At 44.0% G+C, this 27,620-nt stretch overlaps 1 protein-coding gene across 6 annotated transcripts in view; it reads right to left on the bottom strand.

The window, feature by feature from the left end:
* The window catches only part of PNPLA4 (patatin like phospholipase domain containing 4), a 125,961-nt gene that overhangs the window by 83,320 nt on the left and 15,021 nt on the right, over positions 1-27,620 (bottom strand). For all 6 annotated transcript variants that reach the window (XM_040338150.1, XM_040338154.1, XM_040338153.1 and 3 more), the window contains exons 4-5: positions 16,395-16,489; positions 16,043-16,178 (exon numbers count right to left, since the gene is read on the bottom strand). In XM_040338150.1, the coding sequence (XP_040194084.1) occupies positions 16,043-16,178; positions 16,395-16,489 (231 nt within the window). The remainder of the gene's footprint in view (positions 1-16,042; positions 16,179-16,394; positions 16,490-27,620) is intronic.

Below are 27,620 nucleotides of genomic sequence, written 5' to 3'. Positions count from 1 at the left end.
CACCTGTCCCACGATCCAGCAATGTGCTCGCACAAACCCTCAATTTTCTCCCTTTCCTCTACCTGACGCCGGTATTACAATTGTGGGCACCCAGCTTGCGGCTTCACAGGCAAGTGTTCCCCATAAATGCGATGCGCCTCTTGAATGGTCAGGCAATCTTATGGTAACTGTGATGTGTTCCAGAAGTTTTCAAGGAGGGAGGGGGAAAGGAGAACTTCCGCTCGAGTCACCTAGGCAATCCGAGTGGGAGGGAATGCATGTCAAAACTAGGTACCCGCCCCCCCCCCCCCCCCAAAAAAGGCCAAAATACGGCATAGGAAGGGGAGGAGTGCTTAAAGCAGAACTTCCACTTTTGGGAGGAGCTCATCTTTAAAGGCTAAGTTCACCTTTGTTTACTTTTTTTATTATTATTATTTCAGCTCCCCTATGTACCAATATAACATAATTATACTTTTTTTGCAAAAATGTCAATGCTTTCTATTAATTCCACTGTTCTCAATGTTTCCAAACATATACATTAATTCTGCCTTACTTTCTGGTCAGACTATAGGTCATGACACAGGAAGGAGTTGACCAGCTGACCTCATTAGCACACACCCTGCATCATCCACCCACTCATTCCCAGGTGCACATTTTGTTAAATGAAATGCAATCAATCAGTGATCACCCTTCTCACTAAAACAATCAGATTGCATAGTGTATGGTCATCTTTATACAAGTGCATAGGAGAGAGTAGACAGGAACACTTATTCACATTCACAGCTCTGCATAGTGGGAACTCACATTCACCCTTTTTTTTTTTTTGTGGGTTGCGCGTTTTTTGCTGCATTTGCTATACATTATACAATCTAATTTTACAAAAATCCATGAAGACAGCGAAATAACTGTCTGTAGAATTAATAGAAAGCTTTCATATTTTTGCAAAAAAAGTACATTAATTCTATATAGGTACATAGGGGAGCTGGAATTTGGAAAAAAGAACAAAGGGTGAACAAAGGGGAACATAGCCTTTAATTTTAATCTTGTGCAGATTGTTCATTGTTTGAAGTGTGCAGAAAATGAGAGATGAGATAGCAGCCTATGTGAATAGAGCTGTAGTACTAAAAACAGGAGGAGTGCGCCCTGGGTTCTGTAAAGCTCCACATACACTATATAATCTGATTGTACAATCTCCTTTAGATCTACCATCAAATATGCAATGCACGGGCCTGCCTAAATAGATATAGAGTGATTGGCTAGATAGGGGTTTTCTCCTAGTATATACTGTACATTTGGTAAAATTAAAAGAGATTGTACAATGAGATTTTATAGTGTATTGCCACATTTAAACAGCTAAAATTACTAGTTGCACTTTCAGTGCCATTAATTGTTAACGACAGACCAAACACAGAAGCAAACACACATTTTTCTATGGGGGAAACAAAAACGAGTGGCAAATGCTGCAAAACGCACAGTAAAAAACAAACAACCCCCAAGTACACACACATATACAGCCCCTTACCCCCAAGTACACACACATACACATCAATGCACATATCAGGTGTGGTTACATATCAAAATGACAATTGCGCTATACATGTTTATATTGCCACAAATGCAAGAGTAAGAGAAATAATTATAGGGCCATTATACATGGTTATCTATAAACTGATGACCAGTAGGCTTTTAAAGTATCTCCAATTGACAATTTTGAGTATCGAAGTGTGTAACCATTTTATGGCCATGCTCAATTTAAAGACTTGGCACGATGGGTATCTGTTTACTTGATGCAGCCTCATTTTTTATATATTTTTCCAAAACGTGGGTATTGTATTTTGTTTTTGTGCACTAAAATTAACTTTAGTGTATTTTTATAAATAAAATAGGTTTATATAAACCTACCCTCACATCAACCCTCAGCCACTCACCAACCCTAATGCCTAGTACACACGACCGGGATTCCCGACGGGAAAAGGTCAGTCAGAAATCCCGAGGGGGAAAACCGAGAACCTGCTATCTACTTTTTCCCCCGTAGAGACGATTGCTTTTCCCGTCGGGAAAACTCAGATGAGAGCTTTTCCTCGGGAATCACGGCCGTGTTTATGCTGCATCAGAGTTTTTTCCCCACAGGAAAACTGCCAAAAATATCCGGTTTCTGCTACACACGGCCAGGTTTTCTGACGGGAAAAAGGCAGTCCGGAATCCTGGCGGGAAAAAAAGAGAGCTGGTTCTCTTTTTTTTGTCCAGCGGGTTTGGCAGTTTTCCCATCATTTTTTTCCCGGTCAAAATCTCTTCTCGCAGTTTTCCCATCGGAAAACCCAGTTGTGTGTACGGGGCATACAACACTAATTTCTGGCTATCTAACCTAACAAAGTCTGTATCAAAAGGTAAAGCCAGTTGGAATGGTAAACTTGAGCTTTGTGCATTGTAGTCCTCTAAGTCAACATACTCCCCTGAGAGCATATATTAAAGGAAATAGGAGCAGAGAAAAAGCAGGACAATAGTTAACTTTTCTTTATACTTGTTATAGCAACATATAAAAGGAAATTGGGTATTTTGGACAGTGAACGGTGAGCTTCTATAAAGAAAAATAAGATTTAAACAATTACAATGGTAAGGTCAATGTGGATAAAAAAAAGGAGTGCCTTTTCCAAGATTTCCAATTAGGGAGACATTAAAAAGTCCAAGTAAGAATAAATTACTGGAAGCATACTGTACATAACACATAGTTAAGAGCAAGACTGCATATCTTTTATGAGTGTAGCTGCTGAACCCTATTGCCTACTACTTATTCCCATTACACTGAAAATTACAAAAACCCACTCTACTGTAGAAACGATCGTTTGCTGCTTATGAAAAGGTTCTAAAACGCAACTGGCAAAGGAATAATTTAGACTATACAAAAAGGTTTATAGTGGAGTTTCCACAAAGTCACCTTTTAAAAAGACTTGCTATGGAACTTATTAATGCCTCTAGTAACTATAGGTTATATGTTTAATGATTTCAAAGTAGTATCAAGGTATTATGTTACAGTATTTCAAATTTCGACCACAAACGTACTACATACACACAATGCACAGGTTTCAAAGACATATTTACAGGTAATACTGTTCACTGTACTGAAAGTTTAATTTAAAACATAACTCCCATCAAAACATATTTTTTTAGTTTTGATTAGACCAGGGAAAGGTTAGAAAATAGGCTAGGTTTGTATTATCCCCTGTCCCTGTTGGGTAAAACCAACTTTACTATTTGTCCTGGTAGCCATTGCTATTAGGAGAAAAAAAAAAAGTGAGGAGGAACCCAAAATTGTTCAGTTGCCCCTGGAACGTAACCGGCCCGTAGTAAAAATACATAATTACTTTGATGGTAAATACCAGTGTTATGGCAGCAGCTAGCTGCCATGGCCCCAGTATTGTTTTTTACCATGGCCAATTCTCTGCAAGATAAAAGTGGGCAGATTTACCACGGGATCACTTTCAGAAGCGGGCATGGAGACAAGCGAGACCAAGATTGATGCTACTGGTCTCTATGCCCTTGGAGGATCGGAGCAATGTCTGTCATCATTTCCGGTTCCCAGGCCAAGCAAAATTATATAATATATATATATATATATATATATATATATATTTTTTTTTAAAAAGGTAAATGAGAGATTTGGGATCCTTGTGACCTCAGATCAGTCAATAAAGAGGACCTGGCATCCTAATTTATATTACAAGGGATGTTTAACTTCCTTGTAAAAGGAATAAAAGTGCTAAAAAAAAAAAATATATAAAAAAAAAGGGACAGTATAAAAATAAAAAAGTAAAATAAATAATAATAATAATAATAAATGTTATGCACCGCATTCCTACGTGCTCACTTGCAAAAGTGAACACATATCTAGGACATGCAAGCATATGTTGTTAACGATGTTCAAATCATGCAATCATGCATGCAGTGAGGTATCACTGCGTATGTCAGAGCGAGAGCAATATTTATAGCATAAGACCTCCTCCGTAATTCTAAACAGGTAACATGTAAAAATGTTTAAAGCGTTGCCTTTGGAGATTTTGAAGTACTGGCGCAATTCCACGAGTGTGCGCAATTTTAAAGCGTGACATGTTAGGTATCCATTTACTCAGTGTAACATCATCCTTCACATTGTACAAATAAGAATGGGGTAAATTTGTTTTAACTCATTAGTGTATTTTTTCCCCAAAAAAAAATTGCGTTTGAAAGACCGCTGCAAAAATACAGTGTGACATAAAATATTGCAATGATCGCCATTTTATTCTCTGCAACAAAAAACAAAAAACAAAATACATATAAAAGTTTGAGGGTTCCAAGTAATGTTTCTACCAAAGAAATACGGATTTAGACTTTTTAACAAAAATTCCAGAAAAGGGGTTGGTCTTTAAGTGGTTAATGGGGACACTGGTCCTGACGACTACTATGACAGGTGCTCATCCCTCTCATTTTGGAGATATTTCCACTTACATATTGTTATGTCCTCAGAGAGTGGAAGTGGGAACACATGCAGAAAACTAAAGCTGAGAGATGTTTTAACTGTTTGTTTTGCTGTGGCTATTTTAGTGATTTTTTTCAGCATAACGATATATAATGTGGTTACAATGCATTGTTTCTAGAAACTGGGCTTCCTTTACTCATATGATAATGTACTAATTTGACTGGTTCATTGAACTCATGCAACAGGAAGTTAAGTTGGCAGGAAGTAGGGGAGGGGACAAAAAAGACTTGAACTCAGCCATGTGCTGAAGATGAAGAGAAGTGGCTTCTGGAAGACTCTGAGAAGCAAGGAGACTGGAAGAGGTTCTGAATAGAAGAAAGACTCCATATTACTAGGAAGACAGAAATAATTAGCTTTACCTGGGGATGACATTAAATCTACAACCCAAGTTAAGTAACTTTTAGTGTATTCCCTATTGAATGCATTGTTCAATGCTATTTTTTCTAGAAAGGATAGATAGCTTGTGCATTTGTATATTGAATGCATATTTTGTGATACTCTGTAGGCTGTGTATGGTTTCCTAAAATTGGACATAATTTGTAGGTACAGCATTTTTGTTTAGTAAAGCACATTAATACGCTACACTTTTTTTTTATACGTCCTTGCATTACTGCAAAGTGACCTTAAAAAACACAAGGCAAAACACTATCTAAATTGCTGGAATTATTCTCTACTATGGCAGAAACCTGTCAAACTTAAACTGGGCCTTAGATAAAAAAAATGCACATGAAGCAGTAAGTTATATTAAAAAAAGATAGAGATACAAGAAAATGGTGAAACTTCCTGTAAAATCAGGCCTGGCTTTGTCTTCTCCCACCTGAGTCTTTCATTGGCTCTTTAATATGATTAGTGGTCTCACTGATAAATTATGGGGTTTGGGGATTGGAATCTGGAATGGCTGGGGATGAATTCTAATTTTCAGCGCTACCTGCATAGTCTAAAGTTGAGAAAAAAAAGTCACTTGCCAGCCCCTTCTACACCGCTCCTCCTGTGTCAGTGTCATTGTAAAACGAAGCTTGTAAATATCTCTATAGCTTCGTTTTTTCTTGCTGCTCTCCTCCTCCGAGTGTAGCTTTGATTGGAGGAGGAGAGCGGTCATTTGACCTACTGTGTAACATCAGAGGAGAGCAGTCATGTGACCAGGTCAGTGAAAAAAAAAACAGAGCTATTGAGGTAGATGGAAGCTTTGTTTTGCAATGGGAGTGACACATGAGAAGCCGTGTGGAAGGGGCTGACGGTGATTTTTTTTTACTTAACTGTAGAGAATGCTGGCATGTCACCTGGCCACAAGTTGTGGATTGTCCACTGGCCACGTCAACTGGCAACGTCACCTGGCCACGACACCTGCCACAAGTTGTGGATTGTCCACTTGCCACATCACCTGGCCGTGTCACCTGGCCACGTCACCTGCCACAAGTTGTCGATTATCCACTTGCCAAATCACCTGGCCACGTCACCTGCCACAAGTTGTGGATTGTCCACTGGCCACGTCACCTGCCACGTCAACTGGCCACGTCACCTCCCACAAGTTGTGGATTGTCCACTGGCCACGTCACCTGTAACAAGTTGTCATTTATCCACTTGCCAAATCACCTGGCCACGTCACCTGCCACAAGTTGTGGATTGTCCACTTGCCACGTCACCTGACCACGACACCTGCCACAAGTTGTGAATTGTCCACTTGCAACGTCACCTGGTCACGTCACCTGCCACAAGTTGTGGATTATCCACATGCCTTCACCTTCCTAATATGATCTCCATGAAGAGCATGTGCCACATCCCACAGTTCATGATGTGTTTGAACAGCAGTGATTAGAGAAAGTTGGGATACAGAACTTGCAATTGCCATCTTAGTTAGTTCTCTCTTCTCTGTGCTATACCCACAAGCACATGACTGTGAATTTCCTGTGTTTTCAGAGGCTACAGTGACCAATGAAATTTTTGCTGATAAAACGCTGGAGCTCAAAAACGTAGTGGTAGCGTTTTTTAGCGTTTAACGTCTGGTGTTTTTACAGCTCTGGCGTCGGCGCCACAGAATGCCCTGGTCCTGGTTTTTTTTTTTACAGCTCAAAAACGCCTATGCCATTTGCAGCTCAAAAACGCCTATGTGGGCATGAAGCCATAGAATAACATGGACAGGCGTTTTTAAGCTGTAAAAAAACGCTAAAAAAAGCGGCTGTAAAAACGTTAATGGAAATGAGGCCTAAAGAGATTATGTCAGTCACAATAGGCAGGACATAACATTGTCACTTTAAGGGCATTGTCAACCTACCATGGCCCTTACACAGTGTTAGGACCAAAGAGGAAAGAAGTGGCAGGGTGAGCAGAAAAGGTAAAAAATTGGGTCAGGGGATGTGCCACTTCAGCCCCGGAAGGTTTTACCCCCTTCCTGACCAGAGCACTTTTTACAATTTGGCACTGCGTCGCTTTAACTGGTAATTGCGCGTTCATCCAATGCTGTACCCAAACAAAATTTGCTTATTTTTTCCCCACAAATAGAACTTTGTTTTGGTGTTATTTGATCACCTCTGACTTTTTGCTTTAGCAAATATCCCCAGACATGTTTTTAAAAAACACATTTCTTCATCAGTATATTCTTCTACATTTTTTTTTTAAACCAAAAATATCGCAATAAGCGTATATTGATTGGTTTGCACAAAAGTAATAGCATCTTCAAACTATGTAAAAGATTTGACGTTTTTATAAAAAAAATTTTTACTAGCAATGGCGGTGATCTGTGATTTTGTGCGGTATTGCGACGGACAGATCGGACACATTTTTGGGGAACATTGACATGTATACAGCGATTCAGTGTTATAAAAATGCACTGATTACTGTGTAAATGTCACTGGTGGGGAAGGAGTTAACACTAGGGGGTGATCAAGGGGTTAAATGTGTGTTCCCTCAGTGTGTTCTAACTGTATGGTTATTGGACTGAGTAGGAGAGGAGACCTATCGTTGTTACTACTTACAAGGAACGAAAGATATGTCTCCTCTCCTCTAACAGCACAGGGATTTGTGTGTTTACACACACACACACACAAATGCCCATCCTTTCACTCGTGCACGCAATTGCACGTGGCGAGCAGCGACCGCAGGCCAAGCACATCGGGTCCCCCGCTGTGCAGCGGGCGTATGCACGCCCCGCCGGCGGCTCTTAAGGGAAACCCCATACGGGTACAGGGTTTTGCGCAGGGGAGCCATTCTGGCCCCATAAATAGACTTGAGTTAGTTGGGAACTGGTTATAAAGAGACTGTCACTTTACCCATTTAGGAGTCTTTTTAACAACCATTTTAGAATACAGCCATTAGAACTTTACCTCTCCCTATTGTTTTGACATTTTCTGTCTTAGCAGAGTAACTGAAGCAGTGCTGGTCTAATTACTTGATATAGGGGGCCTATAAAAAGAACTGCACATAAATATTCAATGTACACAATGTTGCAGGAAACTAATAAACAGTGAACTTGCAACAGAAGATGGCCTGGGACTGCAGGCATGTTACAAAAGATAGTCCAAGACAGCAGGTATGCTACAAAAGATGGTCCAAGACAGCAGGCATGCTACAAAAGATGGTCCAAGACAGTAGGTATGCTACAAAAGATGGTCCAAGACAGCAGGCATGCTACAGAAGATGGCTAAAGACCACATGCAGGCTACAGAAGATCTTCTGACACTGCAAGACTGCTATAGAACATGTCCCAGAACAGCGGTGATACCTGCATAAGATGGATCGAGACTGCAGGCATGCTGCAGAAGACACTGCATATACTACGTAAAAAGTGGTCAGGGAAAGCAGATATGCTACAGGAGACAGATACTAGGAAAATGTTGGAGGTTAAGGACCTGCTTTAGGAGCCAGAGTCTGATGATTTGTTACATTAGATAGCTAGGGATCACTCCTATTACATCTAAAATTTGATATTCCCCACAGCCCCCATTAGATGTGATTGATGTCACATTAAAAAAATTCCTCTCAACAATGTCTATCCACCTAATGCCGCGTACACACGACCGTTTTTTGGGTTGTAAAAAAATAGGATTTTATGCTCACTGTAAAATCTCTCTGAGTTCATGGACGGACACAGCCTTAATCTTAACTTAGTGGGTATTAGCCTTCCTTTAGGAGTTGACTAGGCAGAAACATATATAAAAGGTTAACTTATCATACACCCTATAGCCCCGCCCAGGGGGCGGGCCCTCTGGGTATAACCCCTCTCTCTGCATCTCGCAGATCAGTTCGTCAAAAAGTAGTACAAACATAAAAAGGAGGGGAGGGTGCTGTGTCCGTCCATGAACTCAGAGAAAGATTTTACGGTGAGCATAAAATCCTATTTTCTCTTTCGCTCATGGACGGACACAGCCTTAATCTTGACTTTGTGGGACGTCTCAAAGCAGTGTCAAAGAATGAGGGGTGGGAACAGCAAAAAATTAAACTTCACCCCAAAACAACAGAGCTCCTCCATTGAGGAGTTGCAACTCTAAACAGCCGCCTGCAAAACTTTGCGGCTGAAAGAAGCATCCGAAGATGCACTCACAATCAATCTTATAGAATTTGGTGAAAGTGTGAGCGGGCGACCAAGTCGCCGCCTTACACACCTGGGAAACAGACGCTTGATGTCGGAACGCCTCCTTCCCTGTTGAAGCCCTCTTGGGAGAAAGGCAGCGTCGGGTGGAGCGAGCATCGCTGACGTCACCACGCTCCCAGCTGATCGGTCTGAACCGACGCTGGAAAGACTTGCATTTGTTTTCCAATACGCCTTGCAACTTTGTAACAGTGCGGTGTTGTGTCTTTTTAAAAAGTATCTTTTTTAAGATGTCAGTGTGATTGGAATAAAGCACCAATTTTTTAAAAGAACTACTGCACTATGAAATCCTCTTTTCATTTTTGACACCCACACGTTCCTGTGATCTTGAGTGGCTGCCATATCCTGGATCTGTTTGGCGGGGGATACCTTCAAAGGAGTTCCTGGTTTCCCAGCGGAGAAACCTACCCGAAGCAAGCATCCAGTGACAACCATCCTCATTTCAATGCCTGAATGACCCCCTGGGGTCCAACGTTCTGGTAAGCGGCCATCCATTTCTATATATGAGAGAAGTGTTAATTGCTGACCAGCTTCTTGCCATTTGATATCCCTCTTGTCGGTGCTGAGGAGTGAGATCATATATGAACCCTCACCTGGATTTTTCCTGATAGGACTCATTTATTGCACATGTTTTCTGGCATATACTTATGAACTTTTTTGTTATTTCACATGAAGTTTGCAATTTTTTGCTTCATTATTTGTAGCGCACCTGTTTCCTCTTTTATGGAAAGCCCAGAAGGCACCTATTGCCCTGGTCGAATGCGCCGTGATAGGAAAGGGGGGCACGCGACCCCTTATGGCGTAAGCCTGAATTACTGTCTGTCGGATCCACCTAGAGATGGTGGCCGATGAGACCACTAGGCCCTTCTTGGGCCCAGCCACCAAAACAAACAGTGAGTCTGACCTCCGGAACGGAGCAGTGGCAGCTAAATATACTCTCAGGGCTCGGACAACGTCCAAGGAATGCAACGTCGTCTCCCTAGGGTGCGACGGGTTAGGACACAAGGATGTTCTCATTGAGATGGAAGGCCGAGATGACCTTAGGTTGAAAAGATGGCTGCGGACACAGCACCACCTTATCCTTGTGGAAAATTAGGTAGGGAGCCCTACATGATAAGGCGGCCAGCTCAGAGACTCGTCTAACTGACGTGACCGCCACCAAGAAGACCACCTTTTGAGAAAGTATCAATACGGGAATCTCTGTGATCTCTTCAAACGGAGCCTTCTGAAGCACCGAGAGAACCAGGTTTAAGTCACACGGAGGCAGTGAAGGACGGACCGGAGGGGCCACATCCCGGACCCCCTGTACAAAAGTTCTCACTAGAGAGTGAGTCGTCAGGGGTCGCTGAAAGAAAACAACCAGGGCAGAGATCTGTCCCTTAACCATGCTTAAGGCAAGTCTTTGGTCCAGCCCACACTGTAGGAACAGGAGTATCCTGGACACAAAATAAGTCTGTGGATTCCACCTCATCTCTTCGCAAAGTGCTAAATAAGCCCTCCAGGTGCGATAGTAAATCCTCCTAGAGGATAACTTCCTAGCCCTTCTCATGGTAGAAATTACCGAATCCGATAGGCCCCGGTCTCTTAGTACCTGACTTTCAATGGCCATGCCGTTAAAGCCAGCGACTGTAAAGTAGGATGCAGCATGGGACCTTGTGACAACAGGTCCTTTCTCTGTGGTAGACACCAAGGGACGTCTGCTACTAGCCGTACTAGATTGGCGTACAAAGGGTGCCGAGGCCAATCCTGGGCGATTAGGATCATTGCAATCACTTCTGCCTCTACTCTGCGAAGTAGAAGAGGCAGAAGCTTTAGAGGAGGGAAGGCATAGATTAGCCGATACTGACTCCACAGCGCCACCAACGCATCTGTGGCGTCTGCCCATGGCTCCTTCGACCTGGCCACAAACCTCAATACCTTCCGATTAAGTCGAGACGCCAGGAGATCTACGTCTGGCGTGCCCCATCTCTGGCAAAGGAGCTGAAACACCTCCGGGTGCAGAGACCATTCTCCTTGGTCCAACGACTGGTGACTCAGGTAGTTCCGCCTGCCAGTTTTCCACACCCGGAATGTATATGGCCGACAGTGCCGGTATGCTCCTTTCTGCCCACCTTAGAATGAGCGTGGCTTCTGACGCTGCAGCCGAGCTTCTTGTTCCTCCTTGATGGTTGACATATGCCACCACCGTGGAGTTGTCCGACGGTATCCTGACTGGCCGCCCCTGTAGTCTGAGACCATGCGGCAAGGCACAGCCTGATCGCCCGAAGTTCCAGGACATTGATCGGCAGGTGGGAATCCTCCGGGGACCAGCGATCCTGGGTCGACTGGACCCCCCAGACTCCCCCCCACCCGATAAGGCTGGCGTCCGTCGTGATTACTGTCCAGTGATAAGGAAGGAACGACTTCCCGGACAGAAGTGCCGGTGAGGTCAACCACCAAACCAGGGAGACAGAATTTTCTTTCTGTAATACTCGCGTGTGATATTGTGCTAGTGCCTCGAAGGAGGCCACCATGAGGCCCAGGACTCGCATGCAGAAACGGAGTGACGACCATTTCTGGGACGTCAACTGCCGCACCACAGTCCAAAGGGTCTGCAATTTTTCCACAGGGAAGAACACCCTTGCCTCTGAGGAGTCCAGGATCATTTCCAGATATACTAGGCGTTGCGTCGGTATCATTACTGATTTCTGAATGTTTAGAAGCCACCCAAAATGTCTGAGGGTCTGACATGATATAGACACGCTCTTCTCTAATTCTGAGGCTGAAGGAGCCCTCAGAAGCAGGTCGTCCAAGTAGCCCACGATAACGATGCCACGTTGTCTTAGTAGGGCGAGAATTGGGGCAAGCACCTTGGTGAAGGCCCTTGGTGCCGATGCCAGGCCAAAGGGGAGAGCCATAAACTGATAGTGGTCTTCCCCGACCGCAAAGCGCAGAGGTTTCTGATGTTTTGTGCATATGGGGACATGTAGATAGGCATCCCTGATGTCAAAGGATGCCAGAAAGTCCTCCGGCTAGAGGGTAGTAATGACAGAGCGGATTGATGCCATCTGGAATCCTTGTACCTTCACGAAGCAATTTAGGGCCCTGAGGTCCAGGAAAGGACGAACGCCATCCTTCTTTGGTACAATGAACAGATTGGAGTAAAACCCCTGAAACCGATCCTGTACTGGGACAGGAATAACCACCCCGCATTCCAGCAGGTCTTGAACTGCCCCATCTAGGGCTTCCCGACGAGCCGGTAGTAGCTGGAGGTTGGAGGGAAAGCTCTATCTTGTACCCTGATGAGACTACCTCGCGAACCCACCGGTCGGGAACCCGAGATGTCCACCGGGTCGCGAATTCGCGAAGACGTCCCCCCACCCAAGGGATGGATGGGGGCGCACCTTTATGCGGACGTGGTCTTGTTAACGGGTTTGTTGGGTCTGCGAAACCAGGGACATCTCTGTCCCTGAGCAGGCGCTTTATTGGCCTGTAGTTTTCTTCCTGCAGTGCTGGGCGGGCGAAAACAATTATTGGGTGCCGTAAAGAAGGGCCCCTGTCGCCGACGTGGCTCCTTCCCCTTATAGGTCTGTAGGAGCAAGGTGCTCTTACCGCCTGTGGCATCCTTAATAATGTCATCCAGGTAAGCTCCAAACAGTCTATTGCCTTTAAAGGGCAGGTCTATTAGGGCCTTCTTGGAAGCTTGGTCCGCCGACCAATTCTTCAACCACAGTAGACGGCGTAACAACACAGCCTGAGCAGAGGCTCTGGCCAGCAGAGGAATAGTGTCCAATGCTGATTCACACACTAATTTTAGGCCCTGTACCAGTTGTTCCGCTAGGGCTACCTCGTGGGTGGAAGCGTGATGTGTTTGTAACCCATTGAGCAGTAACTTTGCCCACTCCGTGAGTGTCTGGGACACCAGCGCCCCAACTATGGTTGGGCGTACCGCTGAACCTACTACAGTGTATAGGTTACGGGATATCGACTCTGCCTTCTTGTCCGCCGGGTCCTTGATGGCAGGAGCCCCCTCCACCGGAAGGGTGGCAAGCTTGTTTAGTCTGGACACAGGAGGGTCCACTATGGAGGGGGAGGTCCATTTCTTTAAGAAACTCTCCTCCAGTGGGTAACGTACTGCTAGGTTTTCAGGTACAAAAAAGTTTTTTGTGGTCTGTCCCATTTCTTGTAGAAAAGTTTGTCTAAATAAGACACACAAGGGAACACTTTAGCAGTGCGGGTCGCCTTATGGAACCCAAAGGGGACCGGCGCTTCTGTTGCTTCTACAGACCCCTCTATTTTTAGGGTATATCGCACTGTGGTGATAATGTCACTCACCAGAGCCTTTTCGCGAGCTGACCTGGGTCCAGAGTCATCCTCACTGTCTGGCCGTTCTAGGTCTGCACCGTCAGATACCTCAGAGTCAGGGTCCTGAGTGGTAGCTAGACCTGGCTCTGTATCCGAGTTGTCCCCAGAAGATGTGCTTTCTAGCCCCCGTTCTTCCACGCGCTGATTCCACCTTGGCAATGAAGGCATCTAGGATTGCCGACATAGCATCCACCGATACATCGGGTACAGGGGCATCAATTGCCAGCTCAGGTGTTTCAGGGAAAAAAAACTTCTGTTTCTGCTGCCCACACGCTTGACACAGGGATTCCAAGCAAGGTGGACAACCCACCCTCCTAACTGAAGCAGAGATGAGGGGTACTGCCCCAGAGGACTCACCACCCTGGAACCAGCAGTGCAGTGCCGTTTAGCTGAGCTGCTTCTAGTCCGCTGAATATAACTGTCAGTCTGCTGAATGTCTGCCATCTACAAGGTTGCTGTCCTTATCAGCTTGATTGCTGGTCAGCAGCGTGTGTCTGTTTGGCTGCTGATTTATAAGATGGCCGCTGCTCAGGCACTAGAGGTCAAGCATACTGAGGCCCCAAAAGCATGGCCGCCAGTGCTGGAATACTTGCATGGGGTACAAAAAAATGGCCGCAGAGCGGGACACTAGAGGCCCCAGTTTCATGAGGAAATGCTGCCGGAGGATAGCCATTCTAAGCGCCCTTCTTGGGGCGCACCGCGCAGGCCGCTGAGAGGCCGGGAGACGCGGTACAGCCCCCCCTTGGGCGCCGTGTGAGCAACACCTCCAGCGCTTGGCGGCTACAAGAAAATGGCCGCCATAGTGCATATAGACCCCAGAAGTATGGCCGCCAAGCTCTGACTAGAGGCCAACAGTGGCTACAAGAAAATGGCCGCCAGGTATACAAACAATCCAGCATGGTCACAGAAAAAATGGTCGCCAGACACACAGCAGCAGAATCTCTTATGCAGCTCTCTACATTGAAAGAGGGAAGCAGCAGATGACAACATGGACACAAGTAAGCAATATCTATGCACTCATACTTTATATTGGTTCTCAGTAGGAGCTCTCCAGGGCAACCCGCACCTCAGCAGTCTAGGGAGGAGGGAAGGGGAAGGAGGGGAGAAGGGAAATATAGAGCCCTTTACTCACCGCTCCAGGGATGCCCAGCTCTGTTTTCTTGCCGAAGCAAGGTAGTAGTACTTACCCTCCTGTGGTTTTATGCTGAAGCATCCTGGAGAGTGCATCTTCCGCATGGTAACAGAGATGACTGTCGAACCAGGCTACTGCGACTCGGCCCTGTAGACCGGTCTTTATGCAAGCCCTGGAGCGCATAGCTCACCGGCCACCCATAGAGCGGAGGGCATGTCGTGGACGACCCAGCGCGCAGCTACGGTCGGCACACGCGTGATGGCCAAAACTGGGAAGAATACAAGGATCTAGGATCCAGCCTGTCGCCCAGTCGGCAGTTGATCGATCGCAGGAAAAAAAAAAATCCAGAATCTTGAACTAACAGCCTTCAAGCCATGGGCCTGAAGGGAGCCATGTCTTCTCCTGAAACTAGGCAGAAAAAAACTGATCTGCGAGATGTAGAGAGAGGGGTTATACCCAGAGGGCCCGCCCCCTGGGCGGGGCTATAGGATGTATGATAAGTTAACCTTTTATATTCAAGTTTCTGCCTAGTCAACTCCTAAAAGGTAGGCTAATACCCACTAAGTCAAGATTAAGGCTGTGTCCGTCCATGAACGAAAGAGAAATTAAGTTTTTAATGGTCTAGAAAAAACATTTTTTTTCAACCCGAACATTAAAACGGCCTTGCCTACACACGATTGTGAAAAAAAAAATGCTCTAGCAAAGCGCGGTGACGTACAACGGCACATCATGAAAAACACATGATTGGTTTTAATGACATAAAAAAAAACGTAATTTTTTACAACCTGAAAAACGGTCGTGTGTACGCGGCATTAGAGAAAAAAATTTAACTGCCCATAGATAGATGAAAATTCACCCAGTTTAGCAGGGACTGGCCACATTTCGATCAATATGTGGCTGTCCCTGCTTGGCAGAAGTCAGTTGTTTGATTGACCGTTGTCAAGGAGAGCACGCTCCGAGTCACAATACATTGTAAACCCCATTTGTGTGGATAGAGGTTTTCTGTTTATGGCCAGGATTTATGGCAAGCTTAATAAGAGAACAGAGAATGAATAGCACAAACAAGTAAGCATAATAACAAAAAAAAAAAAACTATTTAGCATAAGACATATATTTTTGTTTTAATGGAGTAAACACCTAGGTAGGTAGACTACAACTTCCTTTTGGGGCAATGAGGGTTACAAGTTGGGTTTTTCTAACTATTAGATCATTTCAGTGGTTACACTTTCCACTAGTTTAAAGATGCAGTCTGTCTGGAAGCATAAAATAGGAACATATATCTCACTCTACCAACACATTTGGGCCTGTTTTAACAGAAATGCTTCCACATGTAAACATACTGGAGGTAAAAGGCATTGATCAAATTGGCATGCAAAATTAATTCAATAAATATTTCACGGTATGAAGAGTAAAAAAAAAAAAAAAAAAAAGGAAAGGAGCACCACAATATGTCTGCATTTGCTGCAGTCAATGACAGCACACTTTTTACCTCAACAAGCTCTTCTCTAGAGGCAAAACTTGAAACCAGGGAATTCTCCCAGCTTTTGGTGTTAGTGACTGATATGTAGAGACGGTTCTGAGCTGCATCATGAGCATTAGCAGGGAGAATAGTTTCTATGCCTTCCCTGTGGCAAAGAAATAATAAACATTACTCATATTTAATTATTCAGCATGCAATAAATAATTAACACACATTCTGCATTCCTGTAGGTTTAGGAGGAACGTCACATGCATTTGTATCACTGTACATAAGACACAGAGATTAGTGTTTATATAGTCATAAAAGCTAAACCTTAGTCTTAGAGTAAACACTCTCAAAAATAAGTAGTTGTCATAAATACCTTAAGTATTTCAGAAAATCATATCTTGGTGTAAGTGCTCCAAATGTTTGTTTTCTAACATCTTCAGAAAACTGGAAAATGAAATCCTTACTTTCCTAAAACCAGAATAACACCTAATTGGAATTCATAGAATTTTGAGATTCAATTTGAACAGTTAAATGCAGATAATACATAAAAAAAAATCTTAATCTTGAGCGATTTATAGTGATTTAAAATGATATATTTTAGCTTTGAACAGAATGCAGACGTGCCAGGTTTCATTGCACTTTCTGTAGCTACTGGGGAGGTTTCTCCTTATCTCTTGCTTAGGCACCAGGGCAGGAAGTAAGAAATGTCTCTCTGTAAGGGGCATGGGAAGTAATAAAACCTTTGTAAGCAGAGTAAGGAAGGGTTATACTGCAAATTTTTTACTAACATCATTGTTCCCGCTGGGAGATCTTCTACAGTTACCAGGACAGGAAGTGGAAAAAGGTTCCTATACTTCTGGATCTACTTAGCATTTTTAAGAGTGTTTTTACTAGCCAACCCTTTTTTTTATTTGTATGTGGCTTTAATTTTTTGTTTCAGACTGGTATATTATTGTTCTGATGTCCTGCACACACAATCGTAATTTCCGTCAGGATAAACTCCGGAATTCCGTCAGAAAAATCCGTTCAAGCTGTCTTGCATACACACTGTCACACCAAATTCCGACCGTCCAAAACGCGATGACGTACAACACTACGACAAGCCGAGAAAATGAAATTCAATGCTTCTGAGCATGCGTCAACTTGATTCTGAGAATGCATGTTTTTTTTCTCCATCGGAGTTCCATACAGACTAATGGATTTCCGGAAAAAAAGAGAACATTTTCAAGTCCGACGGAATTTCCAAAGGAAACAACTTTGATGGGGCACACACACGGTCGGAATATCTGATGAAAAAATTCCGTTGGAATTTTTCCATCGGAAATTCCAATCGTGTGTACAAGGCATTAAGACCATGGGTAGTTCCAAAAAAAAAAAAAAAACAACAAGTACCAGAAGACCATAATGGATTTATGTTTTTCTCGAAGGTGATGAGTTTTGTTTGTAATGCAGTGTTTGTTTTTTTCTTTAGTAAACTAGCACAGTACACAAGCTTTCATTCTCGGACTGTGAAATAGTTTATGAACACAAGCCCATCTATATAAATATCTTCTAAGGGGGTTATATACAAGATAATAGCTAATGTATGTGCTTCTTCAAAGATATAACCCATGAGCACCTAGAATGGTCTGCGGTTCATTTAATAATTGAAAATGGTTTATTGGATTGAAAAAAAGCACACAGTGTACAGACAATGAAATACCACTTCAATACTACATTAACGCTGAAAAAATGTACATTACTTGCCCATAACATAACTGGTATAAAAGCCAGCAAGGCCAGCCTAGGTTAAACCTTGGTTATGTTTATTTTGCACAGGATTTAACATTGCTCTTTTTATAAAGGCATTTTTTTTTTTGTTGTGTGACGTACAGGACATCACTTGACTTGTTTTGCACTGCATAAAGTGCTTCACAAACAGACTGAAACATTGTATCTGAACATAGATTTTTTATTCGTATTTGACCATACAAAACAAACAGCTTAATGTTGTCTAAGCATACTTGAGGTTTACATGTTAGAGGCCAAATGTCAGCAAGTACAAATGAAGATTTTGCACCAAATCCTTACTTGCAGTGTGTCAAATCTGCAGCAAACATACTTATTGATGAGTAAATGTAGGTCTCAAGGATGAGATACTAATAAAATGTGATTGTTACTGTGATAACTTTAAAAAAAATCTATATGTTCGCTAAATACAACCATTATAGACCTGATCCATTGAAAAAGTGTACAAAAATGAATCGAATGGGCTTCAAAGTTGTCAGCACACCAGTGAGAGATGCAGGAAAAAATTATTTTATTGCACAATAGAAACTTCACCAAGACATGACTTATGCCGTGTACACACAATCGAAATTTCCGATGGGATAAAATTTCAATGGAATTTTTCGTCGGAATTCTGTTCAAGCTGTCTTGCATACACACCGTCAGACCAAATTCCAACCTTCCAAAATGCGGTGACGTAAAACACTATGACGAGCCGAGAAAAATGAAGTTCAATGCTTCCGACTTGATCCGATTCTGAGCATGCATGTTTTTTTTCTCCGTCGGAGTTCCAGACAGACGATCAGAATTTCGGAAAAAAATAAAACATGTTCTATTTCTAAACTCTGACGGAAAAAAAGTCAGATGGGATTTTTTCATCGGATATTCTGACCGTGTGTGGGCCACACACGGTCGGAATATCCGATGAAAAAAATCCCATCTGACTTTTTTTCATCGGAAATTCCGATCTTGTGTACAAGGCATTACACCTCATGTGCCACCCCCACAAACCTGTTTGTTTTATCACGCTTACATTATTTGATCCTTGCTCAGCAAATTATGTTAAACCACAACAGCATACATAGCTGAGTCAAAGCACATTGCAACACAACAGCAAATAATTTCATCTATAAAGGCATACATAAAATGGCAACAGTACCGTACAACTGCACCTTGTATATCACATTACAAGAGGAAAGTATTTAAAAGGAGATACAGTTATCTGTAAATCCCCATCCCCCCCCCAACTCCCTAATCTAGGCTGTATGGCCTGCTATAATCTGCAAGCCACCCTACATAATTTCTTAGCTTGGAATCACCATTCATTCTTATAAAAAGGGGCCATCGGTTATGCATCACTGCATCTCTGCTTATTTTCCATTTATTTCTATGGAGGGGCTGTTGGGAAACATAATAAATGTAACCCTGATAGTGACATTGTCACATGCAATGTGAAGAATGACAAGGAATGACTTCTTACAGCATGATAATTCTAAAAGACATGACAGCTGCAAAGCAACAAGGAGCCCAATCATCCAGGAATAATAGGAAATACCTGATAGAATTTTTTCATACATAAACCACATGATAGTGATAAGTAGGGTGTATGGCACTTGGGGTAGTTCAACTTTAGGAAACAAGATTACTTCAAAACCTGTTGCAGGACTAGGCAGGTTTACCCTACTACTAGCTCATTGAAGGCTAAAAAGGGAGGGGCACATCACTGAAATAGTGAAGAGCACACAAGTATGCATTGGTAAAATGGTAGCATAAGCTGAGGCATGCAATCTATGCAGTGACAGCGAGTGCAATGACAGGTGTTGGTGCAGCTGTGAGTGAAGAGGGGCCAGAGAGAGAGAGAGAGAGAGAGAGAGAGAGAGAGAGAGAGAGAGAGAGAGAGAGAGAGAGAGAGAGAGAAAAACAGTGGTGAGGGTTGGGGGGGAAGGTATGATGTGGGAGGAATAGGAGGCAGCTTCAAATTGATGGGGATATTTCAGGCATGGTGGTAAGAAGTGGAGGGCAGGCACAGTAGAAAATAGTGGTAGGTGGGGTACTGTTGTATTGGTGGTCAAAGGAGGTGTTTGTAGGAGCAGTGGCAAATGTCGCCTCTACAAGGAGCGGACAGCTCTAACTTCAGGCACAGTCCTGAGGCAGGGGTCGGTTATGTAAGCACTCCAGCAGAGCATTGTCACCATCTTTACCTGGTCTTCCTTTCGGTTTCACGGGCTCTGGCCATTTGAATGGCTGAGTCACGATGATGTCAATAGTGCTGCAACACACTGCACAGATCGCTTTTGTTATCATTGTGATAAAACATACATTACTGCAACGTATCAGTCTGAAGAAGGCCTAAACATACACTATATTACCAACATTTTTGGGACGTCTGTCTTTACACGCACATGAACTTTAATGGCATCCCAGTCTTAGTCCATAGGGTTCAATATTGAGTTGGTCCACCTTTTGCAGCTATAACAACTTCAACTCTTCTGGGAAGGCTGTCCACAAGATTTAGGAGTGTGTCCATGGGAATGTTTGACCATTCTTCCAGAAGCGCATCTGTGAGGTCAGGCATTGATGTGGACGAGAAGACCTGGCTCAGTCTCCACTCCAATTCATCCCAAAGTCGTTCTATTGGGTTGAGTTCAGGGCTCTGCACTGGCCAGTCAAGTTACATTTTAGTACTCACCATACAGGTGAGGGGTTCTGGGGTAGTCCAGTTGGAGAGGAGAGAACTGATTTTCAGTACTCTCTGAACTGCCAAGTCATATTAGGGACCCGGAATTTTGGAGGTTTGAAGAGTGTTTGGGAGGGAAGAATGTCCAAACCCTGATTACAGAGACTTTGGTCCTAAAGGGGTTAACCCAGCGCAACCAAAAAAGGAAGAGCAGACAGTTGGCACCTGTCTGAGGGAGTGAGCAGGACATTATGGCCCATATTCACAAAGTACTTATGCCGACGTATCTCGAGATACGCCGCGTAAGTGCAACTATGCGCCGTTGTATCTGTGCGCCGTGCCCACAATCTGAGATACGCCTAAAAATAGGCTTCCTACGACCGACGTAACTTGCCTACGCCGTCGTATTGTGGGCGCATATTTACGCTGTGCGCATTTTCCGCTCCCATTGATTTTCTATGCACATATGCAAATGAGACAGATACGCCGTTTCATGAACGTAGTTGCGCCCAGCGCATAATATACATGGTTTGCGTAAGTCGTACGTCCGGCGTAAAGTTATTCCCCATATAGGAGGCGCAACTCATGCAAAGTTATGGACCAGGGAACACAAGCCGTTGTATCTTTTGTCGTTTACGCTGTACGTGAATATGACTAGGCGTAGGTTACGTTCACGTCGTAGGCAGTAATTCAACGTATCTTAGGCAGTTGTTTTGACGTGATTCTGAGCATGCGCACTGGGATGCGGGCACGGGACGGCACATGCGCCGTTCATTTTAAGTACTTCTATGGCGTTTGGCCCATCAATTGCATGGGGTCATGCCTTATTAGCATGGCTCACGCCCACTTCCACCTACGCTGGCTTACGCCATGGAAACCCAGCGTAGATTTGAGAGCGAGTGGGAGCACTGGCTTCCTGAATACTGGGCTTGCCTCACTGCGCTGCGTAGCATATATTCGATACGCTACGCCGGCATAAATATGCGCCAATGTATGTGAATCTGGGCCACAGTGAACAAGGTGGAATAACTTGGGACTGAGCCAAGGTTGCTGAACTGTGAAAGCCTCCATTTTGGGACCCCTGAAGCAGATGGGAAACCAAACACCAGTTCAGGACCGGTATAGTAGCGGTGAGCCAATCTCTTGCTTTCCGTTGCTCTGAACTATTTTGCATTCATTTGCTAAAGCAAAATATATATTTTGTTTTTTCTGGATGGTTTGCAAGTTTAATAAAGACGGTCAATTTTACAAGCGGTAAAAGTGATCCTGAGTTCAGAGATAGAGAGAATATCAGACAGTCCATGTATTACGGCTTCATACAAATGACCACACATCAAGGACAGCTCTCACAGATGGAAATAACTTATTCGCAGCGTAATCATTCTTGCACTATGAAATATTTGCTCCCTTTCCTGAACATCTTCAATCTTCCCCAGGGATTTTTCAACAAGTCTGAGAATCTCTGTAGACTTTCAAGTGCTCATTTTTGCTTGGTGTGTAACCCACACAAGGCATGATTATCATAACCTCTGCTGAATCCTTTGCGCCACTTCTAAATATCAGGCCATGCAACAAGAGGCAGTCATTGAACAGCACACAATATATTCATCTCTGAAGATATTAACAGAAAAATCTAAATTTCAACATTCGGAATTCCTTGTGGCACCAATGCCTGCCTGGGGACAATCAATGTAACTGTTTGCACTCATTAAAGGGGAGAGGCAATTGCAAAATTGCTTCGGAATTGCTACAATCTCCTATTTCATGGCTTATTTTCTGCCTGCAATGATATTTTATTTCATGGCTATCCAGACAATTCAAATAAAGGTCTCAACAAACATCACATTTTAAATAAAAAAAATGTATTGTTAGAAAGTTCCTTCTCAGGTGAAAGTCACTAGTAAAAAAAAATCAATCTGTAGAATTTTTATTTTTAGTATTTTTTTCCCCAAACATGTTATTTCTGAAGGTCTATTTTTCTTACCTGATTGACCAATACACAATAAACACAATGAAGCAGTTGCAATAGTATTTGGCTTGCCACGCTTCTGTTTTATAACACTATACTTTATTTTGGCAAAGGAATTAGTTACTGTTTTCACAAACCACTTTAGTACAAAAGAACATTCTCTAGCAAGCACTTTATTGCATATGGTCATCTTGAGATTGGATCTGATTAAATAAATGTCTAACTAAATTGAAATAAAATGTGATTACACTGGAGAAGAGCAGCTGTATGCAAAATTACCTTATCAGGATGTAAAAAAATACTTGTTTCTATGTACATTTTTTAATTCTCTCTCTCTATATATATATATATATATATATATATATATATATATATATATATATATATATATATATTATATATATACACATACACACACACACACACACACACACACACACACACAAACACACACACTATATGCAGTAATATTTGCTCATTACATATGCAGTCTGCTTTCTGCTCTGCAGTGCTGTACAACAGTCATGCTATAGGATTCTTCCTCACAGTGCATGGCTATAGGTCGGTATACTCACTGAATATAAATTTACAGTGTGGCTGATATATTACAACAGCTGTAAGGTCTCATGGACACCTTTCTATCCTTCCTAGATGCCTTTGGAAGAAGAAAAAAGCTTGACGCTTGTAAACACATGTAACGCGTTTAGGCGCGTCAAGCTCTTAGGGGACAATTCAGTTCATTGGCCAAAATTCGATGAGAACGGACCAATGGACCGTTTTCATCGGTTAACCGATGAAGCTGACTGATGGTCCGTCGCGCCTACACACCATCGGTTAAAAAAACGATCGTGTCAGAACGCGGTGACGTAAAACACAACAACGTGCTGAAAAAAACGAAGTTCAATGCTTCCAAGCATGCGTCGACTTGATTCTGAGCATGCGTGGATTTTTAACCGATGGGTGTGCCTACTAACGATTTAAAGCAAGTTGGCTTTTTTTTAACCAATGGTTAAATAACCTATGGGGCCCACACACGATCGGTTTTGACCGATGAAAACGGTCCATCAGACCGTTGTCCTCTGTTTAACCTATCGTGTGTACGAGGCCTAACAGACCACTTTAACCTACAGGTAAGCCTAGATGAAGGCTTACCTGTAGGTGCAAGAATTATCTCCTTAACCTACACAGTTAAGGAGATATTTTCCAAAAATCGGCACCGATGTCTATGGTGCAGGCGCACTTAGCGTGACATTAGTGAAGGCGTGGCGTTATCGCTGCTCTGGCCAGTCACAACGCCAGAGCAGCGATACCCGGAAGTCACTCCGGGGGAGATGGCGGCGACCGAGGAGGTGATCGAGTACCACTGCGGGGGCTTCGATCTTAGGTAAGTAATCCATAATGAGCTCATTATGCCTGTGTCTTGCAGTTTTTTTTTCCCCATTTTTGTTTATAGGTTTACTTCCTCTTTAAACCCTTTCCCTCTGAGCCCCGGTTGTCCTGGACCTGCCCCAACCTGTGAATGGAGAAGCAGCACAGTGATGAGCTCATCGCTCCGTCATTCTTTTTCTGCTTCCTATTAGCCAATGAACTGATTGGTTCCTGGTGCTGCTTCCTTTATTTCACACTCCAGCCCCGTGGTACAAAGACTGTTATGCTGCATACACACGATCGGAATTTCTGACAACACATGTTCGATGGGAGCTTGTTGTCGTAAATTCTGTCCATGTGTAGGCTCCATCGAACATTTGAGAGATGGTTCTCAAATTTTCCAACAACACGTTTTTTTGTCGGAAATTCCGATTGTGTGTACACAATTCCGATGCAGAAAATTCCACACATGCTCGGAATCAAGCAGAAAAGCCGCACTGCTCATTGAACTTAATTTTTCTCGGATCGTCATACATCTTGTACAACACTGCGTTCTTGACGTTCGTAATTTGACAACATTTGTGTGACCGTGTGCATGCAAGACAAGTTTGAGCCAACATCCGTTGGAAAAAATCCACGGGTTTGTTGTCGGAATGTCCGATCGTCTGTACATGGCATAATTTGATGCCAGGTCACAATCAGGTACTTACTGTATTTAATCGGGGTATAGCGTGCTCTCGCGTATAGCGCGCACCCCTAAAGTTGCCCCGAATTCCTGTGGAAAAAAGTTTTGTACTTACAGTTTTGGTGTCTTGCGCGGCGTCCATTGGCGGCCTCGTCGGGTCCGGCGTCCGTCTGTGGCTTCGGGTGTCCACTTCGTCGGGTCCGGCGTCCTTCTGCGGCGTCCTCGCGTCCTCCCCGCACCGAGTTTTAATATTGCGCCGACATATACAGAGCGCAGTACACTCGTGTATTGTCGGCAATGCTCGACTACTCTCGCGCTGACGTCCTGTACGTCCAGGACGTCAGCGCGGGAGGAGCCGAGACTGCCCGACAATACACGAGTGTACTGCGCTCGGTATATGTCGGCGCAGTATTCAAACTCGGTGCGGGAAAACGGGCATCGGCGTATACCGCGCACCCACGATTTTGCCCTGATTTTCAGGGCAAAAAAGTGTGCGGTATACGCCGATAAATACGGTATACTCCTTGTGTTAAAAACACATATTTTATAATGTATTAAGGGTAACAGAGCTGCATTGATTTGTGCCATTTATATCAGCTTTAACCCCCCCGGAGTCAGCGTCTCCTGGCTCTTTAAGGGGTTTATGATGATGGGAGGTGGGGCGGGGTTCACGATCATGTGACCGCTGCGATTGGCCGTCATGGTGGCCACATGATCAAAATGCTCCCAATCTCAGGCAGTGATCAGGAGCTTTCCATTAGGTGCTGGAAGAATGCTCTAAGGCCCACCCATCAAGAAGCCGCATATTTGCGTGCGTCCGGCGCCAAAAGGTTAAAGTCTTACTGTAGCCTCTCTCAACCCTTTCCCAGTCTTATATTGACCTATTACCACATAGCCAATATCTCCTTGAATTAAGGGCATGTAAGTACCAGTCTTGCCATACACTGGGTGAGATTTTTTAAAACTGGTGTACACAGAAACTGGTACACAAAATAGTCAGGCGCTCATGCCTGGGATATATGGTATAGAGCGGAGTCCCAAAATTGCTGTCTTCCTATAAAGGATTTAATAGCATTCCAAATTCACCACCTTGCTGCTCTGAATCACCAGGCACTGAATATTGTGAACACAAACAAAAGAAAAGAGCGCATAGGCTCTGGTGCAAAACCTTTTATTAAAATGAAGAGAAATATATAAAATCAATGCATTCGATTAGGCATAATGGGGCCAAATCTTCAAAAGAGATACGCAGGCGGAACTGCTGTTCAGCCTGCGTATCTCTGTGCCTAACTTTGGAAACGATCCTCAAAAGGATTTTTCCAAAGTTAGGCAGAAGATCTGACATCTGTAAGACACTTACACTGTCAGATCTTAGGATGCAGTACCGCATCCGCCGCTGGGGGCATTTCTCATTGAAATGCCGCTTTGCGTATGCAAATGAGGACTTAAGCAGATCCACAAAGCTTTTAAGCATTGTGGTTTCTGCGTAAGTTCCGATTTGCTTGCGCAAAATTAGGGTTGGTTTTACAATGTGGAAAGTTAGTACACCATGTAAAACCAGACCTTTTTTTCGATCGCCGCGTTTTTTTTTTAAATTTGAATTTTTTTTCCGGGCGCGTATTTTTTTTTTTTCCCGACGCAACTTTATTGTCCCGTCGCGATCCACAAAGCCCGGCGTAAATTACGTTCGCGCGCTGCCCGTCTGGAAAAATGACGTCACACGCATGCGCAGTACGTCCGGCGCGGGAGCGCGCCCAAGTTAAATGGGAATCGCCCATTTAAACTAGGAACGCCTTGCGACGGACAGAGTTAAGTTGCGCTGCCGCAATTTTCCGGGTAAGTGCTTTGAGAATCGGTACTTAATTTCGGAAAAATGCGGCAGTGTAACTTAACTCCCTAAAGTTACGTTAAGCAAGATTTTTGAGAATTTGGCCCAATGTTCACAATAACCCATTGGTCTGCAGCTCTGTGTGCCGAGCATGTCCCAATATATGCTCCAGGTGGATCAATAAGTGATAGGATCATCTTAATGTGCGTGTGTGTCTGCCACCAGACTGCACAATAACACCCCCCCTGACAGGTCCCGCTTGTAAAGAGCTTCCTTGGTCGGTGAACATGCCTGCGCTACTCTCAAACCACCTGGCTGAATGGACTGGTTAATGCTAGTCGTTATTTCTTTATCAGTAACTGGTGCAGCTGTAACCAATCAGCTTCTAGGTTTTAGTCACCGTTCACACCAAATCCGACTTTGAAATCATGCAACTTCATTTCAAAGCTGCAGGTCAGTGTGACTTTAGGTGCGACTTAATGCACAGATGTCTATGCAAGTCAAACCCGAAATCACCCGAAATATTGCAGGAACTTCTATTTCAAATCAGTGTGGCACCAATTTGAACAGTTCCATTGCTCACAATAGGCCTCCGTTCACACCGGTGTGACTTGTCATGCAATTTTGACGTGTTAAATCGCATGACAAGTCACACCAGTGTGAACGGGGGCTTATTAGCAAAGCTTAATTAAACAAGCTGATCAGTGGCGGCTCGTGTTTTTTTGTTGGGGGGTGGCAAACAACCACCCCCCCCCCACGCCCTGCTCACTGTCTGCCGGTCCACTTGCCCCATCTAGGTGGCGGGGATCGGGCAGCGGCGGACATCAAGGAGTGGCAGGGATCGGCATTGGCAGACATCAGACTGCAGTGGGCATTGGGGTATCAGGTAGCGGCTCCTATGTCTTCTCCTCCTCGCTTCCACCATGCGTCTCCTCCCCTCCTCCTAGGCATCCAATAGGATCATCTGTCCTTTCAGCCAATCAGGTGATGGGTATCAGACCCGCTTCCTGATGACTGGGAGGAGGATCACTGTTGCAACTACAAATATTAATTTGCTGTTGTAACACCTGGGTGGGATTGTTGCGCAATGCTCTGCGACACGAGCCCACCCTATTTTGAAGCCTCTTCGAGCATCTGGCTCTTAAAATAAAAAGAAAACCAGCCCGCGGCTGTAATTTAGGTGCCCGGTGTCCTGAAAGGGTCCGGACGCATGAATAGGGGGTGGCAGCAGTCAGGCCCAGATTTACTCCCTTTGCCACCCCAAGGCCGGGTCCTTCAGTACCGCCCCTCGGGGACATTATCCGC

The sequence above is a fragment of the Rana temporaria genome, chromosome 2, assembly GCF_905171775.1.
Source record: "Rana temporaria chromosome 2, aRanTem1.1, whole genome shotgun sequence".
NCBI lineage: Eukaryota > Metazoa > Chordata > Amphibia > Anura > Ranidae > Rana > Rana temporaria.
The sequence above is the reverse complement of the archived record's forward strand: the minus strand, read 5'-3'. Positions and strand labels throughout refer to the sequence as shown.